Source organism: Podarcis raffonei, chromosome 4 (genome assembly GCF_027172205.1).
Source record: "Podarcis raffonei isolate rPodRaf1 chromosome 4, rPodRaf1.pri, whole genome shotgun sequence".
Classification (NCBI taxonomy): domain Eukaryota; kingdom Metazoa; phylum Chordata; class Lepidosauria; order Squamata; family Lacertidae; genus Podarcis; species Podarcis raffonei.
This window is the reverse complement of record NC_070605.1, coordinates 10202560-10224223: the sequence shown is the minus strand read 5'-3', so window position 1 is coordinate 10224223 and position 21664 is coordinate 10202560. Positions and strand designations below refer to the sequence as shown.

Sequence of the window (21664 nt, the reverse complement as noted above, 5' to 3'; positions counted from 1 at the left end):
ACTTGGAACTAGATGTTAACAAGAGTAATGTCATCTTGCGGCTGAAAATATAATCCCCGTCTCTCTCTTTCTTCCCTTGTCTTACATAACATTTAGGGAGGAATGACACGAGAGTTAATTAAAGGAATGTTTTCTTTAAAACGATCCATTAGTTTAACATCATTTATATCCCGCTTTTCCTCCCGTAGGAGATCAGAGCAGTATACATTTTTGTGAAAAAATGTTGATATATGGATGTAACAGCCAATAGGAAACAGTAGCAAGATAACACAGCGGCTAAAATATCTTCAACATCTGATTAAAAAGCAAAGCTTTTAACGTCCCTCCTTAAATATAAACAGCCAGCAGCCTTGTAATTGGCATTTTTCATGAATTCAAAATGGGGGGAAATCAGTGATCAAAATCAGTTCAGCTTTGAAATGGGTGGTTGAAATCAGTGCAGTTTTCAAATCCATGGTCATAATCAGTGCAGGTTTGAAAGGTCCAGCCTGTCATTTTGATTCAAAAAGACACCCAGTTGTAGCCAAAGATAGATGAAAACCTGCTGCTTGATCTTCGGAACCCATGGACCAGAGCACGCCAGGCACTCCTGTCTTCCACTGCCTCCCGCAGTTTGGTCAAACTCATGCTGGTAGCTTCGAGAACACTGTCCCACCATCTCATCCTCTGTCGTCCCCTTCTCCTTGTGCCCTCCATCTTTCTCAACATCAGGGTCTTTTCCAGGGAGTCTTCTCTTCTCATGAGGTGGCCAAAGTATTGGAGCCTCAGCTTCACGATCTGTCCTTCCAGTGAGCCCTCAGGGCTGATTTCCTTCAGAATGGATCGGTTTGATCTTCTTGCAGTCCATGGGACTCTCAAGAGTCTCCTCCAGCACCAAAATTCAAAAGCATCCATTCTTCGGCGATCAGCCTTCTTTATGGTCCAGCTCTCACTTCCATACATCACTACTGGGAAAATCATAGCTTTAACTAGACGGACCTTTGTTGGCAAGGTGATGTCCTTTATTAAATGGCTCAATAAAGCTGCCTGCATGTTTCCCCCAAGCAAGCATCAACATTTCTTTCTCCCTGCACACCAACATTTGCCACCGCCCACAAATATGTCCATTTCCTCTTTTTAAAGCCAACAGCAGCCAAAGAAGAAGCTATCTTTCTCTACAAACTCACACAGATGTGTTTAAAAGGGGGGTTGGGGGACGACTCAGCCAAAGACAAACAGGGTCAGGTTAGTAGCAGGAGATAACAAGCCACTTGTTCCTGCCTTGACTTGTGACCTGACTTTTCACCTTTGTAAACAACACATCCGATTTCACCACCCCATCCCTCATCCTTTCCTCCCCTTAGAAATTCCTCTTCAGGTTACACCTTTAGCTCCCTGTGACCTCAGGGTATGTAAAAGGAGCTTGCAAAATATGTGACACATTTTTCTCCACCTGCTGATGTTTTGATCCTAAGAATCTCCATTCTGGCAGAAATACTGGTCTTCTAAAAAAAATAATTAAGAAATGGTCTACATGCCACCCCATAAAATAAAGTTTTCTGATGCCTTGCAATAAAGAAGAAAAAGTCCAATTTACAGTGGTACCTCGGGTTACAAACGCTTCAGGTTACAGACTCTGCTAACCCAGAAATAGTACCTCAGGTTAAGAGGTTTGCTTCAGGATGAGAACAGAAATCGCACGGCGGCAGTGGGAGGCCCCATTAGCTAAAGTGGTGCTTCAGGTTAAGAACAGTTTCAGGTTAAGAACGGACCTCCAGAACGAATTAAGTTCTTAACCCGAGGTACCACTGTAAATAGAAAATAAAACATAACAGTTGAATCAAAAGTTGCAATGGTGGAAGAAGCCCATTGCACTCCCAAAGTGGAAATAGAAATTTTTTAAAAAACCCAAGAGGCCCAGACTAGCTATTTAAAATTTGTGTGAATCAAAAGGTCTTCATCTGGTGTACAAAAGGCTCTTCTTATATGGCATGCTGGATGAAGCCAAAATCTCATTTAGATCAGCATCCTGTTCTCACAGTGGCCAAGCAGTTGTCAATAAGCGAGCACCGAGCACAAGAGCACTCTACCCTCCTCCTCCACATGCAGCTGCTGGGTGACCCTGGGCCAGTCACACTTCTCTGAAGTCTCTCAGCCTCACTCACCTCACAGAGTGTTTGTTGTGGGGGAGGAAGGGAAAGGAGAATGTTAGCCGCTTTGAGACTCCTTCGGGTAGTGATAAAACGGGATATCAAATCCAAACTCTTCTTCTTCTTCTTCTTTTCCTGCAACTGGTACTCAGGAGCATTGCTGCAGGCAGAGCACAGCCATCGTGACCATGATAGTAGGCTTTCTTAGGTAGACTGGGTGAGTCTTTGTTCATCAAGTGCAATTCTTTAAAATGCAATCTGTCCAAAATTAAGCACCACCGCTGGTCCCATCACCTCCTGGCAAATAGAAGGGGAAGAAATTGAGGCAGTGAGAGATTTTACTTTCTTGGGCTCCATGATCACTGCAGATGGTGACAGCAGTCACAAAATTAAAAGACGCCTGCTTCTTGGGAGAAAAGCAATGACAAACCTAGACAGCATCTTAAAAAGCAGAGACATCGCCTTGCCAACAAAGGTCCGCATAGTTAAAGCTATGGTTTTCCCAGTAGTGATGTATGGAAGTGAAAGCTGGACCATAAAGAAGGCTGATCGCCGAAGAATTGGTGCTTTTGAATTCTGGTGCTAGAGGAGACTCTTGAGAGTCCCATGGACTGCAAGAAGATCAAACCCATCCATTCTGAAGGAAATCAGCCCTGAATGCTCACTGGAAGGGCAGATCGTGAAGCTGAGGCTCCAATACTTTGGCCACCTCGTGAGAAGATAAGACTCCCTGGAAAAGACCCTGATGTTGGGAAAGATGGAGGGCACAAGGAGATGACAGAGAACGAGATGGTTGGCCGGTGTTCTCGAAGCTACCAGCATGAGTTTGACCAAACTGCGGGAGGCAGTGGAAGACAGGAGTGCCTGGTGTGCTCTGGTCCATGGGGTCACAAAGAGTCAGACATGACTAAATAAGTAAACAAATAGCATTTAAGGAGAGAATAGACTTTGGATGAGTCATCAGGCAGAGCCATCAGGAATAAAACCCATCACCCAATGGAATAAAAACACAAATTCAGCCCATTTTAGTCCCGAAGACTAAACTAAGGCCAATTGATTTCATTGTTATTGGCCCATTATTCAGCAGTTAATGATAGGGATGATTGGGAAGGAATGCATAGCAGCAGATCCTGTTCGTTTTGTTGAATTATTTGGAGAAAACAGTGCAATGTTGGTACGTTACGGCTGGTTTTTCTCAGGATCTGCGCTCTGCAAATTGGGCTTTTGAGTTTCACCTCTGGAATATCGCAAACTGCTGCTTTAGGAAACAGCAGCAAGAGGAGCCTGTGTTGTTAAGAAGCCCAAATCCATCAGAGAGATAGAGGCTCCAAAATAGCCCATTTCAAGCAGTGCAGCGAATGCTTTAAGGAGTGAAGTTTTCAAGTGGGGCTTCTTTGGGGCAGAGATAAAAGGCATTTGAAACACTCCAGTGGCAGCAGAGGCAGAAGCTGGGATAAAAATGGCCAGCGATGGACTGAACTTATCTCTGCTTGCAATGATTGGGGATATTTTTTGAAAAAAGAAGTTAGAAGAGGAGGTCTGCCAAGACAAGTCTGCTCTTTATAATGGCACTTTTCCAGGAACGGCGTTTGGAGAGAGTAGATTCCGTGGCCGGTGGGACTCCCTGGACGAAAACTTTCTAACACACACAGCAGAGCACAGCTCTCTCCTCCAGAGTCATGCTCAGAGATTGATCTCCCCTGACTCTCCCAGGTGGTTCAAACGCACTCATAAAAAGTAGGGCGTGTAAGAGCATAAGAGCAGCTTGGCTGGATCAGTCCGAAGACCCATCTAGTCCAGCTTCCTACGCTTACCAGTGGCCAACCAGCTGCCTATTATGGGAAGGCTGCAAGCAGAACTAGAGAGCAACAGCAACTCTCCCCAGCAGGAATGCACATTCAGACAGTGGAGGCAGAACATAGCCCTTGTGCCTAGGAGACCTCCAGGTGTCCCTATTTTCCAGGGACAGTCCTGGTTTCTGATTTGATCCTGGATGTAGAATGTCCTGCTTTTCCTTAGGACATCCCTATATTCATCAGAGAAATGTTGGAGGATATGGAATAGGACGTCCCTATATACACCAGGGGACGCAGGTGGCACTGTGGTCTAAACCACAGAGCCTAGGACTTGCCGATCAGAAGGTTGGCAGTTCGAATCCCCACAATGGGGTGAGCTCCCATTGCTCGGTTCCTGCTCCTGCCAAGCTAGCAGTTCGAAAGCACATCAAAGTGCAAGTAGATAAATAGGTATCACGCCGGCGGGAAGGTAAACGGCATTTCTGTGCATTGCTCTGGTTCGCCAGAAGCAGCTTAGTCATGCTGGCCACATGACCCGGAAGCTGTACGCCGGCTCCTTCGACCAGTAAAGTGAGATGAGCGCCGGAACCCCAGAGTCGGCCACGATTGGACCTAATGGTCAGGGGTCCCTTTACCTTTACCTTTACCTTTATATACACAAGAGAAATGTTGGAGGGTATGTAAGATGCATCTGTTCACTGAGGCTCCTGTAGATTCCAACACTTTTAGTGGTTGTTTGAAGTCTCTTGTATCATGGAAATTATTCAGTCAAATAGTTATCTAGCCTGATTATCGTCTTTCAAAGCAACTACGCTATTCCAAACTTAAAAATGGAAAGTGTGTGTGAAAGGGTGTGTGAGAGACAGAGTGGGTTTGATCACATTTCTAACAATATTTAGAGTGCGTCTTATGCTTTACCCACATTATCGTGTTGTTAGGATCAAAGAATTGCAGAGCTGGGAGGGACCCTAGGGTCATCTAGTCCAACCCCCTGCAATGAAGGAATCTCAACAAGATCATACATGACAGGTAGACATCTAACCTCTGCTTCAAAGCCCCCAAGGAAGGAGAGTCCACAACCTCCTGAGGGAGACAATTCCACTGTCGAACAGCTCTTACTGTCAGAAAGTTCTTCCCGATGTTTATTCGGAACCTCATTTCTTGCCATTGGAATCCATTGGTTCGGGTCTTGCCCTCTGGAGCAGTAGAAGGAAAGCTTGCTCCATCTTCCAAGCGACAACTCTTCAGACGTAGGCAATTCTATCACCTCTCAGTCTTCTCTAAACATACCCAACTGCCTCAACAGTTCCTCATCAGTGTGGGAATGTTCAGGGATGCAGGAGAGGATATATTGTTTGATTATAGCCTTTCCAACTTGTGTTAACAAATTCCACAATTTAGCAGAGCAACATTCCCCTTTTTAAACTCACAGCGGATGCGTTCGATCAGGCTCACTAAAGCCTCTATAATAACTGTTCTGGTATTTCCCCCTTTTCCCCTCATAAAAGATAAGACACGACACACTCTTCTATAAAAGTATAAAAAGAGTTTACTCACTCACATTCTGTTCACAACTGGATCCCAGAAGACAGACTTAGCTTAGAAAAGTAGCATACATCTGGACACTATCTCATAAGGAGACAGTCCCTTTGTCCTCTCTTGGCTGGAAGAGAGCATCTTTGGCTAAGCAGATGTTGCTTCTTCGACGAAAGTAGTCATAGATAGAGAGATGGATGCCCTGCCCTGTGCTTTTGTCGTTACCTGCACAGGTGAGGCTAAGCCCACCTCTAGTCACATGCAGAGGAAGTCTGTCCCTGCCAAGAAGGAAACGGGAAGTTTACCTGCTGGCTGGACAAACATTCCTCCCCATGTGTAAACATGTTCACTCTAGGAATGTTGTACTTGACTGCTCTTGTGTTTCGCATCCCATAATCAGAGCTGGTTTCCTGGTCCTTGATCACCTTGGTCAACCTCCTCTGCACATGTTCCAGCTGCTGCTGCTGCTGCTGCTGCTTCTTCCTCATAATCACAAAGATAAGGCTGGTTCATATATACTGTATAAATCGGTCATTTGCATTATTTCCCATATTGCAGATAGGAATCTTGAGGTCTGCTTAAAGCTACCCAGCATGTTCACAGCAGAGGCAAGCTTTGAAACCAAATATTTGTTGATTTGCTACAGCAAATGCACTCTCTCTTGCTTGCTGTAGTCTGCACTGGCTTTGCGGTTTCATGGTTTTATAGCTTTACTCATACGCCTGACGGTTTTAACTTGTAAACCACCCAGGATTTTTTTCCTCTTCAGTTGGGCGGCCTAAAAATGCAGCAAACAGATACATGGATTGATTCGCAGCTCAGTCTCTTTGCTGCTACGTCACCCTTTATTTATCACAGCAGACATGCGAAAGACAGCAGTCGTAACAACAGCTTTATGCCCAAGTGGGCTTTGAACCCGGGTCTCCTAGACCGATACTCTAACCACTACACTATTCCTTGCCATGCAGGGCCACACTTCACAACAGCAGAATCACGTCATTTAAAAGAGGTGGTGATGGCTCCTGGAATCCTCAGGCAGTTGGCAGGCTCTGAAGGCTGCCCCTCTCTCAGGCAACTGGGCGCAAAGAAATCATACATAGTTGTACCTTCACAGCCTAGCCATATATTTGAGAAAAGCTCCCTCTCTTTCCCCCCACCCACCTAATTCTATCTAATGGAAGTAAGGGCTGTAACTCAGTAGCAAAGCAGACTCTGTAAGAGAAGGTCTCAGGGTCAATCTCAGACAATGTAGACAACGCTGAGCTACCTAGACCATTGGTCCATCTCAGTGTAACGCACCTTGCTACATTCTTTTCCATAGTACAGCCTTAAGATAAGCAGGGAGTTGGACTAGATGATCCTCGCTGTCCCTTCCAACTCCACCATTCTATGATTCTAAGATGCACAGCCTGATCCATCTTGGATCGCTTTCAACGGGAAGGAAATCTTATTGACCACAGTCCAAACTTATTTCTAAGTAAGGCTGCAGTCCTACGAAATCCTTGCTTGGAGATTATTTATCGTTATTTATGTCTTCCTCTTATGGGAGTGGAGGGCCGCTGAAAACACAGTCAAGTAACCAATTACACATCCATCAGTTAAAAAACATGTCTCTTCTTCTTTGGCGATCACTCGTAGCCGAGTAAGATTGTCTTCCATGAATGCGGTTTTAACAGTGAGTCCGTAAGTGGCTGTGGAGGCCAATTCTAAATCCACACATCTTTCCACAGCAGGGACATAGGTTTCCGGGCAGGAGCTGATCATGGTGAGGATTTGCCAAGCGTGCCTTCCTCTTAGCGTGTTTCTCCCTTGCGTCCTGAGTTCGAGTGTTTTCAAAGCCCATGACATCTTTGGGAAAGGCTGTTCTCCAACTGGAGCGCTCGCAGGCCAGTGTTTCCCAGTTGTTGGTGTTTATACTACATTTTTAAAGATTTGCCTTGAGACAGTCTTTAAACCTCTTTTGCTGACCACCAGAATACGCTTTCCATTTTTAAGTTCGGAATAGAGTAGTTGCTTTGGAAGACAATAATCAGGAATCCTCACAACATGACCAGTCCAATGAAGTTGATGTTGAAGAATCTTTGCTTCAACACTGGTGATCTTTGCCTGTTCCAGGCCACTGGCATTAGTTTGCCTGTCTTCCCAAGTGATGTGTAAAAATTATTGGAGACACCGTTGATGGAATCTTTCGAGAAGTTGGAGATGCTGTTTATAAGTGGTCCATATTTCACAAGCACAAACAATAAGGTTGGTAGAGTCGTGGACAACTCTGGGGTTGTGGTGCTCATCTCGCTTTATTTGCCAAGGGAGCCGGCGTGGCCAGCATGACTAAGCCGCTTCTGGCGAACCAGAGCAGCACACAGAAACGCCGTTTACCTTCCCGCCGGAGCGGTACCTATTTATCTACTTGTACTTTGACGTGCTTTCGAGCTGCTAGGTTGGCAGGAGCTGGGACCGAGCAACGGGAGCTCACCCCGTCGCGGGGATTCAAACCTCCGACCTTCTGATCAGCAAGCTGTGGGCTCTGTGGTTTAACCCATAGCGCCACCATCGTCCCTCTAGCAATATAAAAGCAGACAGTTAATACCCACCATTTTCAGGGAGGAATAATCTGGGAACAGAATTGCACATGTGTAGAAAGGGAGGAGAAGGGGACGACAGAGGGCGAGATGGTTGGACAGTGTTCTCGAAGCTACCAGCATGAGTTTGACCAAACCGAGGGAGGCAGTGGAAGACAGGAGTGCCTGGCGTGCACTGGTCCAGGGGGTCATGAAGAGTCAGACACGACTAAATGACTAAACAACAAGAAAGGGAGGGAGGAACTAGCGACATTGTCCAGTAATGTCTGTTGCTGTTGCCCACTGGTGTGCATGAGATTTAGCATGACATGCCAGTACAGTGGTACCTCTGGTTGTGAACAGGATCCGTTCCGGAGGCCCGTTCGCAACATGAAAAGAACTCAACCTGCAGCGGTGCATCTGTGCGGGTCGCGACTCGCCGCTTCTGTGCATGCGTGTGACGTCATTTTGCGCTTCTGCGCATGCGCGAGTGCCAAAACCCGGAAGTAACCCTTTTGGGTACTTCTGGGTTGCCGCGGGACGCAACCTTTAAAAAATGTATCATGAAGCAAACGTAACACGAGGTATGACTGTATATTGGTCCAGAAGCCTCCGTTCCATAATGCAGGTGTGAAAGGAACGCTAGGAAGCAGGACAGAAATGCTAGCGTTCTAATCGGGAAAACTGGTGCAATTTCCCCCCCCCCCTGCCTTGATGCATTTCATGCGTGCTCTTCTGAGGTCATTGAGTGAAGAGAAGGATTCAATAAATGCATTTAAATCCTGGGCTATTATTATCCCTTCCACACACACGCACACCTCCTGCAAAGCCCTGTGCGATCTTCCTGCAGAGAGGCTGTTTGCAATTGTGTGCTTATTCCCAGCTGCGGTGGTTCCTTGGGGTCCAGGTGTTTGAGTATGTGGGAGAAGTGAGATACTCTACCTAATGAAGTGCGAAGGAAATCAAGAGGCAGAAGGCAGCTTCAAGCATCCCTCACAGGCACTCCAGGCAGCCTCCAACATCTGCAAGCAGAGAGGGCATTTCCATTAGCCGACATCCGTTCCTGTAATTCGTCTCCTTAAAAAAAAGCGCTCTTTCCCTCCACTTCGACTTTTAATATATTTGCAAATGAAAAAAGGATGAAGATTAAAACCTCCAGGGAGGGTGGAGATTTGATGTCCATACATTTCCCCCCTCCTTTCCTCTTCTCAGCCATACACATATATATAAATGGGGAGGGATAAAGGCAGGATAAAGAATGAAAATCTGCCATATGCAGAGTTAACCAAATAGGACTTGAGTGCCTTTGCTGTAATTCAAGCCATCCAGTCTGCCTGTCTCTGGAACTACATCGATTCTATTAAGAACAGGGGGACTTCGTGGTGGCAGAAACCCAAATTTCGTTCGCGATTCGCAAACCACTCCTTTGCAGTTTGATTTCTCTTTCGGTACAGATGTAAAAAGGCGAGGCGTTAACCCGTTTTTGTTTTCTTCTCCGCTTCCTCAATTTCAGATTGGTGTTTTGAGGAATTCCTCTCTCCTCCCTCCTCTCCCACAAAGGAGGGTTTTTTTCTTCTCCCAAAAGCCACTTTTATTTTTTCCTGAAGAGATTTTGTGGCGAAAAGAGAGAGGTAGAACCGGGCAAAGATGACACGGCAATTTTTGGTGGCCTTTTTCCTGGCTTTCGTTCTGCAGAATGGGACCTGCAACGGAATCAAGTGGCTGTAAGTGTTGTATTTAATTATTATTTTTTAAAATCTGCCCAGGCATTGTGTGACAATTTTGCAATCTTGCCACGTACTTTAAACCATGTGTCAGGGTGGAGGCAGAAAAGCCTAGGTCCAGCTAGGCATGAGGGAAGCGTTATCCTTGTTTATTCATGTATCTGCCCCAACGGTGAAAATAGTTGGGGGAATGTGTGCAATTTTAACTTGGCTTCTTACTGGAACCACAAGATCTACCAACCAGAGCGAGGTTCAAACGACAGACAGAATGAAAGCCCATAGATTTATTTACAGTACCAGAACTGAACTCACGGTCTTTTCAACGCAGACATCTGCGCCTAGATAGCAGTTCTTCAGCCCAATTTATGTAGGGAAAAAATTGTTTTGTTGTTGCTGTTGTTAAACAATTGGGAGTCAAGCCACCTTGCTGAACTTCTGAAAATCACCAATCTGCCATTCACCCATATTTATTGCGCACAATCTCTTTAAACATACAACCCGCATGGATGGTGTTTGTGTGGATGTGTGTAATGTACAGCTTTCTCTCCCAACTGCTTTTGGCTAAGGGAAACTGGTCAGATTTTGAAAGATGGGCTTTTCTGTTTGCCAGGGAACATCAAGAAATATCACTCAAGTCAGCCCAACAGTTTACACCCAGGCTTTAGCTAAGGCTCATGCCGTTTCGTTCCAAGTTGTTCCTTGATTCCTCTGATAGCTGATTTTGGTTGACTCAACCTGTGATCAGTGCCAGATTTATGTATAAGCTAAACGAGCTACAGCTTAGGGCCCCACTCTCTTGGGGCCCGCCAAGAAATTGAAAGAAAAAAACTGGATGTACATTTCCAAAATATAAGATAAAAAAAACAAATAAAATAAAACCTACATACAGCAACAGTGTTTTGTGTTGTGTAGGCTCCTAGGATATAAGTCATGGGCCCCACCTGCTCGCCTGCTCCCTAAAACATCACTGGTTTGCTCCTTTCTATATATAGGGTGCCTACATTCTGCATGGACTTTTCTTTTTTTTTTTTGGAAAATGTTTATTAAGATTTTACAAAACATATATCACATATGACAAAATGAGAACATCAACAACAAACAAAAAATACACACTTAACAAGAAAAAGAAAAGAAGAAAAGAAAAAAGAAAAATTCCACTTTTTAAATTTCAAAAATCCATATTCCTCTTTCCTGACCTCCTCACATCCCCCTTTTTGTATTCCTCTTTATTCCGTCAAATTCAGCAAATTCTAACCCTTTTTCCAAACTCGTTTATAATTATATATTTCCAGTTATTATGTCTCTAATTTCCCTTATCTTGAACCCTTACACCACCTTATATACTTTGACATAATATTATTCTAGTCATACCCCCTCCTTGTTAAGATTCCTCTTTTCAGAACTCTTTTAACCATTAACAATGCCATGTTGCCTTCACATCCCACATCATTTTAACACTCAAACATTTTACAATATTTTTGTAGATAGTTCTTAAACTTTTTCCAATCCTCTTCCATCAATTATTCTCCCTGGTCACGGATTCTGCCAGTCATTTCTGCCATCTCCATGTAGTCAATCACTTGCATCTGCCACTCTTCCACGGTGGGTAGATCTTGTGTCTCATTCTGCATGGACTTTTCAACAATTACTTTGATAAAATACATATTTTGTTATGTGCAAATGGCTTTCGATACCCGCTAGGTCCATAAATTACCACCTAGCATATATCCAACACACAAAAAATTGTAGTTGACAAAGGACAGCTGGACATATAAAGGGCCCCATTACCTTCAGTAGCTTAGGGCCTCATCAAAACTAAATCTGGCCCTGCCTGTGAGTTTGTCCTAGTGTGGTGAGTTATGCAGAAAAGAGGACATCAATTTGCATAAGATTTACACATGGTAATGTATGCATATAGACACAAATGTAGGATTAAGAACCATAAATTAAATAGAAATGCAATGCATTTCGCCCTAGTGGAGAAGGCACCAAATGGCCTGTGTTCCTGTTCAATCTACTGACCAGATGCCACTGACTCCTGGTTTTTTAATCTCTGAACCAGACTTGGACTGAAAAGGTCACCAGTGGAGCTTCAAGCTGGACTGAGAAAGAGTCTCAGAGGCTGGATAGACAGCGTGGGAGGGGTGCTTTTGAACCCTGGGATGGAGGCTCCCATCTCTGTCTTAGCTGGGTCACCACATAATAATAATAATAATAATAATAATAATAATAATAATAATAATAATAATAATAATTATTTATACCCTACCCATCTGGCTGGGTCTCTCCAGCCACCCTGGGCGGCTTCCAGCAAAGTATTAAAATACAGTGGTCTGTTAAACATTAAAAGCTACCCTAAACAGGGCTGTCTCCAGATGTCTTCTAAAAGTTTGGTAGTTGTTTTTCTCTTTGACATCTGGTGGGAGGGTGTTCCACAGGGCGGGCGCCACTACCGAGAAGGCCCTCTGCCTGGTTCCCTGTAACTTGGCTTCTCGCAGGGAGGTAACCGCCAGAAGGCTTCGGAACTGAACCTCAGTGTCCGGGCAGAATGATGGGGGTGGAGATGCTCCTTCAGATATACTGGACCAAGGCCGTTTAATGTCTTTTAAAAATGTGTTAGGGTGTTCAAATTTGCTGTAGAGTAGTCTGGGTGGGTGGGGATAGCTCAGTTGGTAGAGAATCAGACTCTGAATCTCAGGGACTTTGGTTTGAGTCCCGCGTTAGGCAAAAGATTCCTGCATTGCGAGGGGCTGGACTAGATGACCCTCGGAGTCCCTTCCAACTTTGCAATTCTAATATTCAGGCCATCCCTTTCCCTGGAATCGCTGAGAGTTGAATCGCTGGCTTGGCTTGGAAAGGGGAGGCACGTCTTGCTCGTAACTGGTTGTTGTTTAGTCGTTTAGTCGTGTCCGACTCTTCATGACCCCCTGGACCAGAGCACGCCAGGCACCTCTGTCCTCCACTTCCTCCCACAGTTTGGTTAAACTCATGCTGGTAGCTTCGAGAACACTGTCCAACCATCTCGTCCTCTGTCGTCCCCTTCTCCTTGTGCCCTTCATCTTTCCCAACATCAGGGTCTTTTCCAGGGAGTCTTCTCTTCTCATGAGGTGGCCAAAGTACTGGAGCCTCAGCTTCAGGATCTGTCCTTCCAGGGCTGATTTCCTTAAGAATGGATAGGTTTGATCTTCTTGCAGTCCATGGGACTCTCAAGAGTCTCCTCCAGCACACACGGCTGCCACATGGCAGGATCATGCTCCCTAGCCAGATGGAAACAGCTGCCACATGCCTTTTTGAGTGTCTGCTGCGTTAAAATGGAAAGAGCGAAATTCGTTGTGAGATCAGACATCGTAGCACCCGCATGTGGGGCTCTTCAGCTCATCCAGAATAATATTGGGAACTGTAGCTTGCTTAAGGGTGCTGGGGATAGTGGCTCTTTGTTGGTTAAACTACAGCTCCCAGGATTCTAGCAGGGCACGGGAGTCATGTGCTTCGAATGGTGATTTAACAGTTTGGCGTTGTACGCAGCCAAAATGTTGGCATGTGGAGTGCAGCTGTTCAAGATTCCAGCGGCTCCATTCCATTCCATTTCTCTTCCTCACTCCAGATTTTCCATTTCTCCCTCCTTCCAGCAGTGAGTGTAGTGCCAGCGTGGTATAGTGGTTAAGAGCGGTAGTCACGTAATCTGGGGAACCGGGTTTGCGTCTCTGCTCCTCCACATGCAGCTGCTGGGTGACCTTGGGCCAGTCATACTTCTTTGAAGTCTCTCAGCCCCACTCACCTCACAGAGTGTTTGTTGTGGGGGAGGAAGGGAAAGGAGATTGTGAGCCGCTTTGAGACTCCTGAAGGGGAGTGAAAGGCGGGATATCAAATCCAAACTCTTCTTCTTCTGAGTCCTAGTCCTAGTTTCTCTGTATTCATCCTCAAAGCAGCTTGTAGAGAGTTGAACCCCAGAATTGTAGAGTTGTGTCTTCTAGTCTGACCCCCTGAAATTCAGGCATCTAAACTAAGGAACCCATGACAGATGGCCGTCCAACTTCTGTCTGAAAACCTTCAAGGAAGGAGAGCCCAGAAGCTCTTGAGGGAGTCTTAAGATGACCAAGGATCCGGAAACCAAGCCTGATGAGGAATGGTTGAAGGAGCTGGGGATGTTTAGCTTAGAAAAGAGCTTGGAAAAGAGGAGTCTGAGAGTAGATAGGATAGCCATTGAGATATTGATCTCATGGGCTGTCACATGGAAGAGAGAGCAAGCTTGTTTTCTCCTGCTCTGGAAGGTAGGACTCGAACCCATGGCTTCAAGTTACAACATAGGAGATTCCGACTAAACATCAGGAATAACTTTCTGACAGTAAGAGCTGTTAGACAGTGGAACAGACTCCCACTAGAGGTGGTGGATTCTCATTCATTTGATGAATGGCCATTTCTCTTGAATGCTTTAGCTGAGATTCCTGCATTGTAGAGGGTTGGACTAGATGACTCTCAGGTCCCTCCCACCTCTACAATGCTATGATTCTCTGCATCTGTTCCCTTCCAGTATCTGAAGATAGCTATTGCATCACCTCTCAGTCTAAAGAACCATAGTGATAACAATAGCCACAATTTTTTAAAAAAATATTTTATTAAAGTTTTCTTGGTTTACAAAGGTATGCGCAATGTCTCTTTTTTCAAGTTACCTTTTCCATAGGTCAGTTTCATTTGTTGAGACATTAGGGTTACATTAGGAAAAAGGGTTAAATCACAGATCCTAGGACTTGCCGATCAAAAGGTCGGCGGTTCGAATCCCCGCGATGGGGTGAGCTCCCGTTGCTCTGTCCCTGCTCCTGCCCACCTAGCAGTTCGAAAGCATGCAGTGCAAATAGATAAATAGGCACCACTCTGGCGGGAAGGTAAATGCCATTTCCGTGCGCTGCCCTGGTTCACCAGAAGCGGTTTAGTCATACGGCCACATGACCCGGAAGCTGTACGCCGGCTCCCTCGGCCAATAAAGCGAGATGAGCGCCGCAACCCCAGAGTCGGCCATGACTGGACCTAATGGTCAGGGGTCCCTTTACCTTTAGGAAGAAAAAAAGGGGAGAAGAGGTAGAGGGGGCCATCGTGCGTGGGGGTGGGGTCGGGAGGCGATATTTCTATTTTGCTTAATGTACGTGTGGGGTTTTGTGTCAGTGTCGTTTGTGCAGGTTCTCTTTGCTGTTCGCTTGTGTTCCTTTGGTGGTGAGAGAAATTGGGGTTGGCCTAGGGCTTGTTTGTGACTGGTTGTGTTGAACTTTGTTTTCGTGTGTGAGTGGGGTGGGTGGGTGTTTTGGAATCAGGTTAGCCATATTGATTCATATGCTGTTGGTGGATTCTTGTTGTCGTCTTGTTGGGCTGTGTATGTGATGAAGGGGAGCCATACCGGGATGAAGGTATCGTCTTCACAATAGCCATAAGGTAAAGGTAAAGGGGACCCCTGACCATTAGGTCCAGTCGTCAGGGTTGCGGCGCTCATCTCATTTATTGGCCCAGGGAGCTGGCGTACAGCTTTCAGGTCATGTGGCCAGCAGGACTAAGCCGCTTCTGACAAACCAGAGCAGCGCACAGAAATGCCGTTTACCTTCCCGCCGGAGCAGTACCTATTTATCTACTTGCACTTTGACGTGCTTTCGAACTGCTAGGTTGGCAGGAGCAGGGACTGAGCAACGGGAGCTCACCCCGTCGCAGGGATTCGAACCGCCGACCTTCTGATCGGCATGCCCAAGGCTCTGTGGTTTAACCAACAGCGCCTACCCGCTGAACTGGTAGGGGAGCCCAAACTGTGGGCAGGCAGGGATGCCAACTTGAATAAACTATTAGGGCGGGGGGCAAATAAGAGTGTGAGAAAGGAATAGCTTCTGATTTGATCTTATTCTCCAGTGCAGCCCTTCCACAGCCTTATTTGAGGAATAACACCACTGGAATTTGCATGTCTGGGATCAGGCCCCCAGTTCTGTAATTTTTGCTGGGTACGTGGAAGAAATAGATTACGAGGAGTTGGGAAATGGCTTTTTAAAGATGTCCACTAGGGGGAGTTGCTGGCAGTACGGACACGAAGGGTATCCTTTAAAAAAAAAACATTAATTGGTACCAAGCAAGGGGGAAATTAAAGGGGGGGAAAGGTGAAAAATACATATCTCCTACCAGCAGATTTCTGTTGTGGCCATGGTCTTATTTTTAAGAATAATGCCCGTGGTATTTTGGGCAGTGGTGTTCTGACAATGTGTTATTGGTTTGTTGATCTGTTGCTTTTATATGCCGCCTTTTCCTTCAGTGATCTAAAGGTGGTGTTCGTTGTTCTCCGCCCCCATGTATTAACCTCACAGCAACCCTGTGAGGGAGGTCAGATTAGGAAGCAGGGACTAGCCCAAGTGAGCTTCAACCCCTGGTTTCTCAGGTCCTAGTCTGAAGCTTTAACCACTACACCACACTCCCTTTTGATATGTGGGTGGAACAGGAATCTCACTCATTGAGAGGCAACACTGCAGCCAGGAATCTCAGCTAGCATTGCTCAGAAAGGCCTCTCGCTCTTCCTGATGCCTTGGACAACATTTGGCAGTCCGAGAAAGCGAAAACTGGCCTAGATGAACCACTAATCTCACTTACTTTAGGAAAACTTTGCGCATTCAATAATAATAATAATAATAATACAGTCATAACTCTTGTTGCATTTGCTGCATGCTGTAGCTTCTCGGGTTGCGAACATGGCAAACCCGGAAGTGTATATTTCTAGGTTTCGCCACATGCACATGCTCAGAAGCGTTCTGCACACTTCGTGCATGCGCAAAAGCATTCTGTGTGCTTTGCGCATGCGCAGAAGTGCTCTATCATGCTCCACACTTGCGCAGAAGCGCCACTCTAGTTGCGGACTTTTCAGGGTGCAAATGGCACCCCGGAATGGATCGTGTCCGCAACTAGAGGTACCGCTGTAGTAATAATAATAATAATAATAATAATAATAATAATAATAATAATATGCTGCCCATCTGACTGGGTTGCCCCAGCCACTCTAGGTAGCTCCCAACAAAAAACGATGTCGCATCAAACACTAAAAAAATTCCCTGACCAGGATCCCTGGATATGGGGGTTCCAAACAATCAGGGATCCCAGATAGCAGATCTCTCTGAGACTTGGAGGGATGTTGCACAGATGGGCTAATGATCTGACCCAGTGGGAGGCAGCTTCACACGGCCTTTGGGGCTGACTGCGCCAAACAAAAGCTGACAAATGTCCCCGAACATGCTGGCCTCCCTATGCGCTCACCAAGCCAAACTCTCACAGCTGGCATGAACTTCTTCAAGGCGGGTTTCCTATTTGAATTCAACAAAGCAGTGCCTGCCAATGCCCAGAGAGGAGTTGGCTGAGCCTCATTTGGTGGCACATAATATTTTATTTTTGACTTGTTTAGCCTGCAGTCTCTGGGTCGCTGCACTCCCGATCGAGCTCTGCCGCCTCCGGCGAGCTTACTCCTGAGTAATGGGGTGGGAAGCCTGCAGCGCTGGCTCGTTGCGCAAAGATCATTGTCTTGCTCTGCGCGTCGACAAGGCGAGGGCATCCAACTGCTTCCCTTTCTTTCTCGTCCAGCGGGCAAACATCGTCGTTGTTTGTTAAAGGCTGGCTGCTCTTCTGATATTTTCCTGCTGAAAAATCTCAGCTGCGTGCCAAGGAGAGAGTGAGAGTGGGGCGACACATATTGTTGACTCAGACCTTGTTCGCACATTTCGATTTGGGTTGGCTAACCCACAGTCTTTTTGGCTTCTCTGAATGCCGGGCTCCTGGGGGAGCTGGCAATTCCTTCCCAGGCATTTCTCTTCCTCTCCCCACGCTAAATGGTTGCCCTGGGAAAGCTGCGCCCAGACGACAAAAGCTGCAATACAGCACAGCGCTAAGAGGTTTTCAATCAGAGAGGCGACGGGCAGCCTCCCTCTGCAGGGCAAGCCACAAAAGCTGCAATCCATTACAAAACTAAGAGTTCTTCATTCAGAGAGGCGATGGGCAGCCTCCCTCTGCAGGGCAAGCCACAAAAGTTGCAATCCAATACAAAACTAAGAGTTCTTCATGCAGAGAGGCGACAGGCAGTCTCCCTCTTGAGGGCAAGGCATTCATTGGAAGTGCCTTTACAGAACCAATGATGATGCTTCACTGTCCCTGGAAAGGTTACGCTGCGTGATAATCCGTAGTATGTAGTTCAGCGCTTATTTATGCAACCGGAGCCTCCAGTTTTCTAGAGTCAGGAAAATTCTCTCCAGAGGATTAGAGACTCAAAGAGCTAGAGAAAGTCTGGTACCATGTTACCTGCTGCACCTTATTCCTGCTTCTGAGTGAATGTGTTCAGCTGCCCAAGCTAATTACGTAAGCTGACAAACCCCGCAATATGCGCCTGGACTGGGAGTCTGTGGCAATCAGGCTTATGCTTTTCTGACAGTATCCCTAACACTATTTGAAAGCCTCATCAACTCGGTATAAATCGGATTTGACACTTGTTTATATTATCAGGGGAAGGGCTGAAGAGTGGTAATAACTTTTTCTTTTTCTTTTTAGAAAGAGAAGAATAAAAAAAACCAGCTCTGTTCAAGATCTCAGGCAGGGAGAACTGTAGCTCAGGAAATTTCGACTAATAGGAGGGTACATGCAGTGCCGGATTTACGTATAAGCTAAACAAGCTATAGCTTAGGGCCCCACTCTCTATGGGGCCCCTAAAAAAATTAGAGGGGGAAAACTGGATGCACATTTCCAAAATATAAGATAAAAACAAATAAAATAAAACCTACATACAGCAACAGTGTTTTGTGTTGTGTAGGCTCCTATGATGTAAGACATGGGCCCTGCCTGCTAGCCTGCTCCCTAAAATATCACTGGTTTGCTCCTTTCTATATATAGGGTGCCTCCATTCTGCATGGACGGGCTGCACGGCAACATGTGCAAATGGCTTTCGATACCTATGAGGTCCATAAATTACCATATAGCATATATTCAACACAAAAAACAGCGACATTTTGTTGTTGACAAAGGACAGCTGGACATATAAAGGGCCCCATTGCCTTCAGTGGCTTAGGGCCTCATGAAAGCTAAATCCAGCCCTTGGTACAAGCCTGCAAGCCAAGGTCAGGGAAGACCAATAGCTCAGTAGCAGAACATCTGCTTTGCATGCAAATCATTGCTTCAACACGGGTGAGCTTTGCTTCTTCCAGTACACTAGTATTAGTTCGCTTGTCTTCCGATTTGAAAATTCTCTGAATTTCTCCATGACTTCCACTTTTATAACCAGGAAACCCCTGGAGGTTGGAAGTTGATTGCCCAAACTGAGATCCCTACATAACACATATCCAAGTGAATGGTTGCTGTAACTTAGCAGCGTAATATCTGCTTTGTACCTGGTTGGCTCTGTGAGAACAGGATTATGGACTAGATGGGCCATTGGCCTGATCCAGTGGGCTCTTCTTTTGTTCTTAAGCCTACAAACAGAGAGCCAGTGTGGTGTAGTGATTAAGAGCGATAGACTCGTAACCTGGGGAACCGGGTTCGTGTCTCCGCTCCTCCACATGCAGCTGCTGGGTGACCTTGGGCCAGTCACACTTCTTTGAAGTCTCTCAGCCCCACTCACCTCACAGAGTGTTTGTTGTGGGGGAGGAAGGGAAAGGAGATTGTTAGCCGCTTTGAGACTCCTTCGGGTAGTGATAAAGCAGGATATGAAATCCAAACTCCTCCTACAAACAGGATCTGAGTGCAACGGCTTTCTCCCCATATTCGATTCCCACCAACGGATGTTCAAAGACATACACCTCAAACACTGGGAGGCAAGACACAGCCACTGAGACTGCTAGCCGCGATGATGCACAAAGCCAGAAATAAACTCAAATCCCCCTGGTTTACTATCCCTAGTACTTCAAGACTTCCATAAAAGTGCCTGGCTTAAAACCGTCTATCAAAAACTTCACTCTTGTGGCCTATGCCCACAACACCTACTCGCTATGGGCCACACTAAAGCAAACAGTCTAATTGGTCAACGTCTAAAAGATACTGAGCATCAGAACAACCTGGTCACTATAAGGAAATTCTGCCCTTGGTATGTTCAGTTCCTACCTTATTTATTCAACATCTTTATCAATGACTTGGATGATGGACTCAAGGGCATCCTGATCAAATTTGCAGATGACACCAAACTGGGAGGGGTGGCTAACACCCCAGAGGACAGGATCACACTTCAAAACGACCTTGACAGATTAGAGAACTGGGCCAAAACAAACAAGATGAATTTTAACAGAGAGAAATGTAAAGTATTGGACTTGGGCAAAAAAAATGAGAGGCACAAATACAAGACGGGTGACTCCTGGCTTGAGAGCACTACATGTGAAAAGGATCTAGGAGTCTTGGTTGACCACAAACTTGACATGAGCCAACAGTGTGACGCGGCAGCTAAAAAAGCCAATGCAATTCTGGGCTGCATCAATAGGAGTATAGCATCTAGATCAAGGGAAGTAATAGTGCCACTGTATTCTGCTCTGGTCAGACCTCACCTGGAGTACTGTGTCCAGTTCTGGGCACCACAGTTCAAGAAGGACACTGACAAACTGGAACGTGTCCAGAGGAGGGCGATCAAAATGGTCAAAGGCCTGGAAACAATGCCTTATGAGGAACGGCTAAGGGAGCTGGGCATGTTTAGCCTGGAGAAGAGGAGGTTAAGGGGTGATATGATAGCCATGTTCAAATATATAAAAGGATGTCACATAGAGGAGGGAGAAAGGTTGTTTTCTGCTGCTCCAGAGAAGCGGACATGGAGCAATGGATCCAAACTACAAGAAAGAAGATTCCATCTAAACATTAGGAAGAACTTCCTGACAGTAAGAGCTGTTTGACAGTGGAATTTGCTGCCAAGGAGTGTGGTGGAGTCTCCTTCTCTGGAGGTCTTTAGGCAGAGGCTTGACAACTATATGTCAGGAGTGCTCTGATGGTGTTTCCTGCTTGGCAGGGGGTTGGACTCGATGGCCCTTGTGGTCTCTTCCAACTCTATGATTCTATGATTCTACCTCTCCATTTTGATTGTCTGGCCCCATATCTGTACAAACTTATCATCCCAGAAAAATAACAGTGGAGGGTTCCCTAATGCGTCAGCTCATCTTGAAAACAGAACCGGGTACTTCAGAGGTGGTGGGAGAAGTTGAAAACAATATGCAGGCCTCAGTGCCAAGGCATAAGGCAGATCGGCCATTTCTGTGTTGAGTTCCACCAAACGCCGTGTTGTGCTCTAAGAAATGCCAGCCAGAACGCTCATAATTTTTCTGCCTCTCTCCCAATTCACCCACAGAGATGTTTCCAATTACGAAGCTTTAATGCAAGAGGTTCAAACGTGAAAGACGATCAGAAACTATATTTATCCGTCACGGTCGGCTCTTTAGAGTGTGACTGGCTCTATGAGAAACAGCCCCGCCTAAGAGTTAACCGAATTCCTCTCTTTGATTCCACATTTTGAGATGCCTCCCTTTCTATTGTCTCACAAATCCTCCCTTACTCTACCGGAATTCACCGTCCTATTAAAGTTTTAACACACAAAAGTTATAACCAAGTGCTCTTTAAAGCGTTTCGCTGATGAAAACAGTTCCCAGTTTATAAGCTCCTTTCACAGAATGCTTGAGAGTGGTAAATGCCACCATTTGTAGTACAGTGGTACCTTGGGTTACATACGCTTCAGGTTACACACTCTGCTAACCCAGAAATAGTGCTTCAGGTTAAGAAATTTGCTTCAGGATAAGAACAGAAATCATGCTCCGGCGGCGCGGCAGCAGCAGAAGGCCCCATTAGCTAAAGTGGTGCTTCAGGTTAAGAACAGACCTCCGGAACGAATTAAATACTTAACCTGAGGTACCACTGTATGCTGTTCTGAACAAACGTTTTTTCTTTCTCCAGACCAGGACACG

At 45.9% G+C, this 21664-nt stretch overlaps 1 protein-coding gene across 1 annotated transcript in view; it reads left to right on the top strand.

The window, feature by feature from the left end:
* Positions 1 to 21664, top strand: part of WNT11 (Wnt family member 11) — a 61095-nt gene that overhangs the window by 4826 nt on the left and 34605 nt on the right. Inside the window, exon 2 of the mRNA XM_053385453.1 lies at positions 9533 to 9743. Coding sequence (XP_053241428.1) covers positions 9667 to 9743 — 77 coding nt within the window. The 5' untranslated portion in view covers positions 9533 to 9666. The remainder of the gene's footprint in view (positions 1 to 9532; positions 9744 to 21664) is intronic.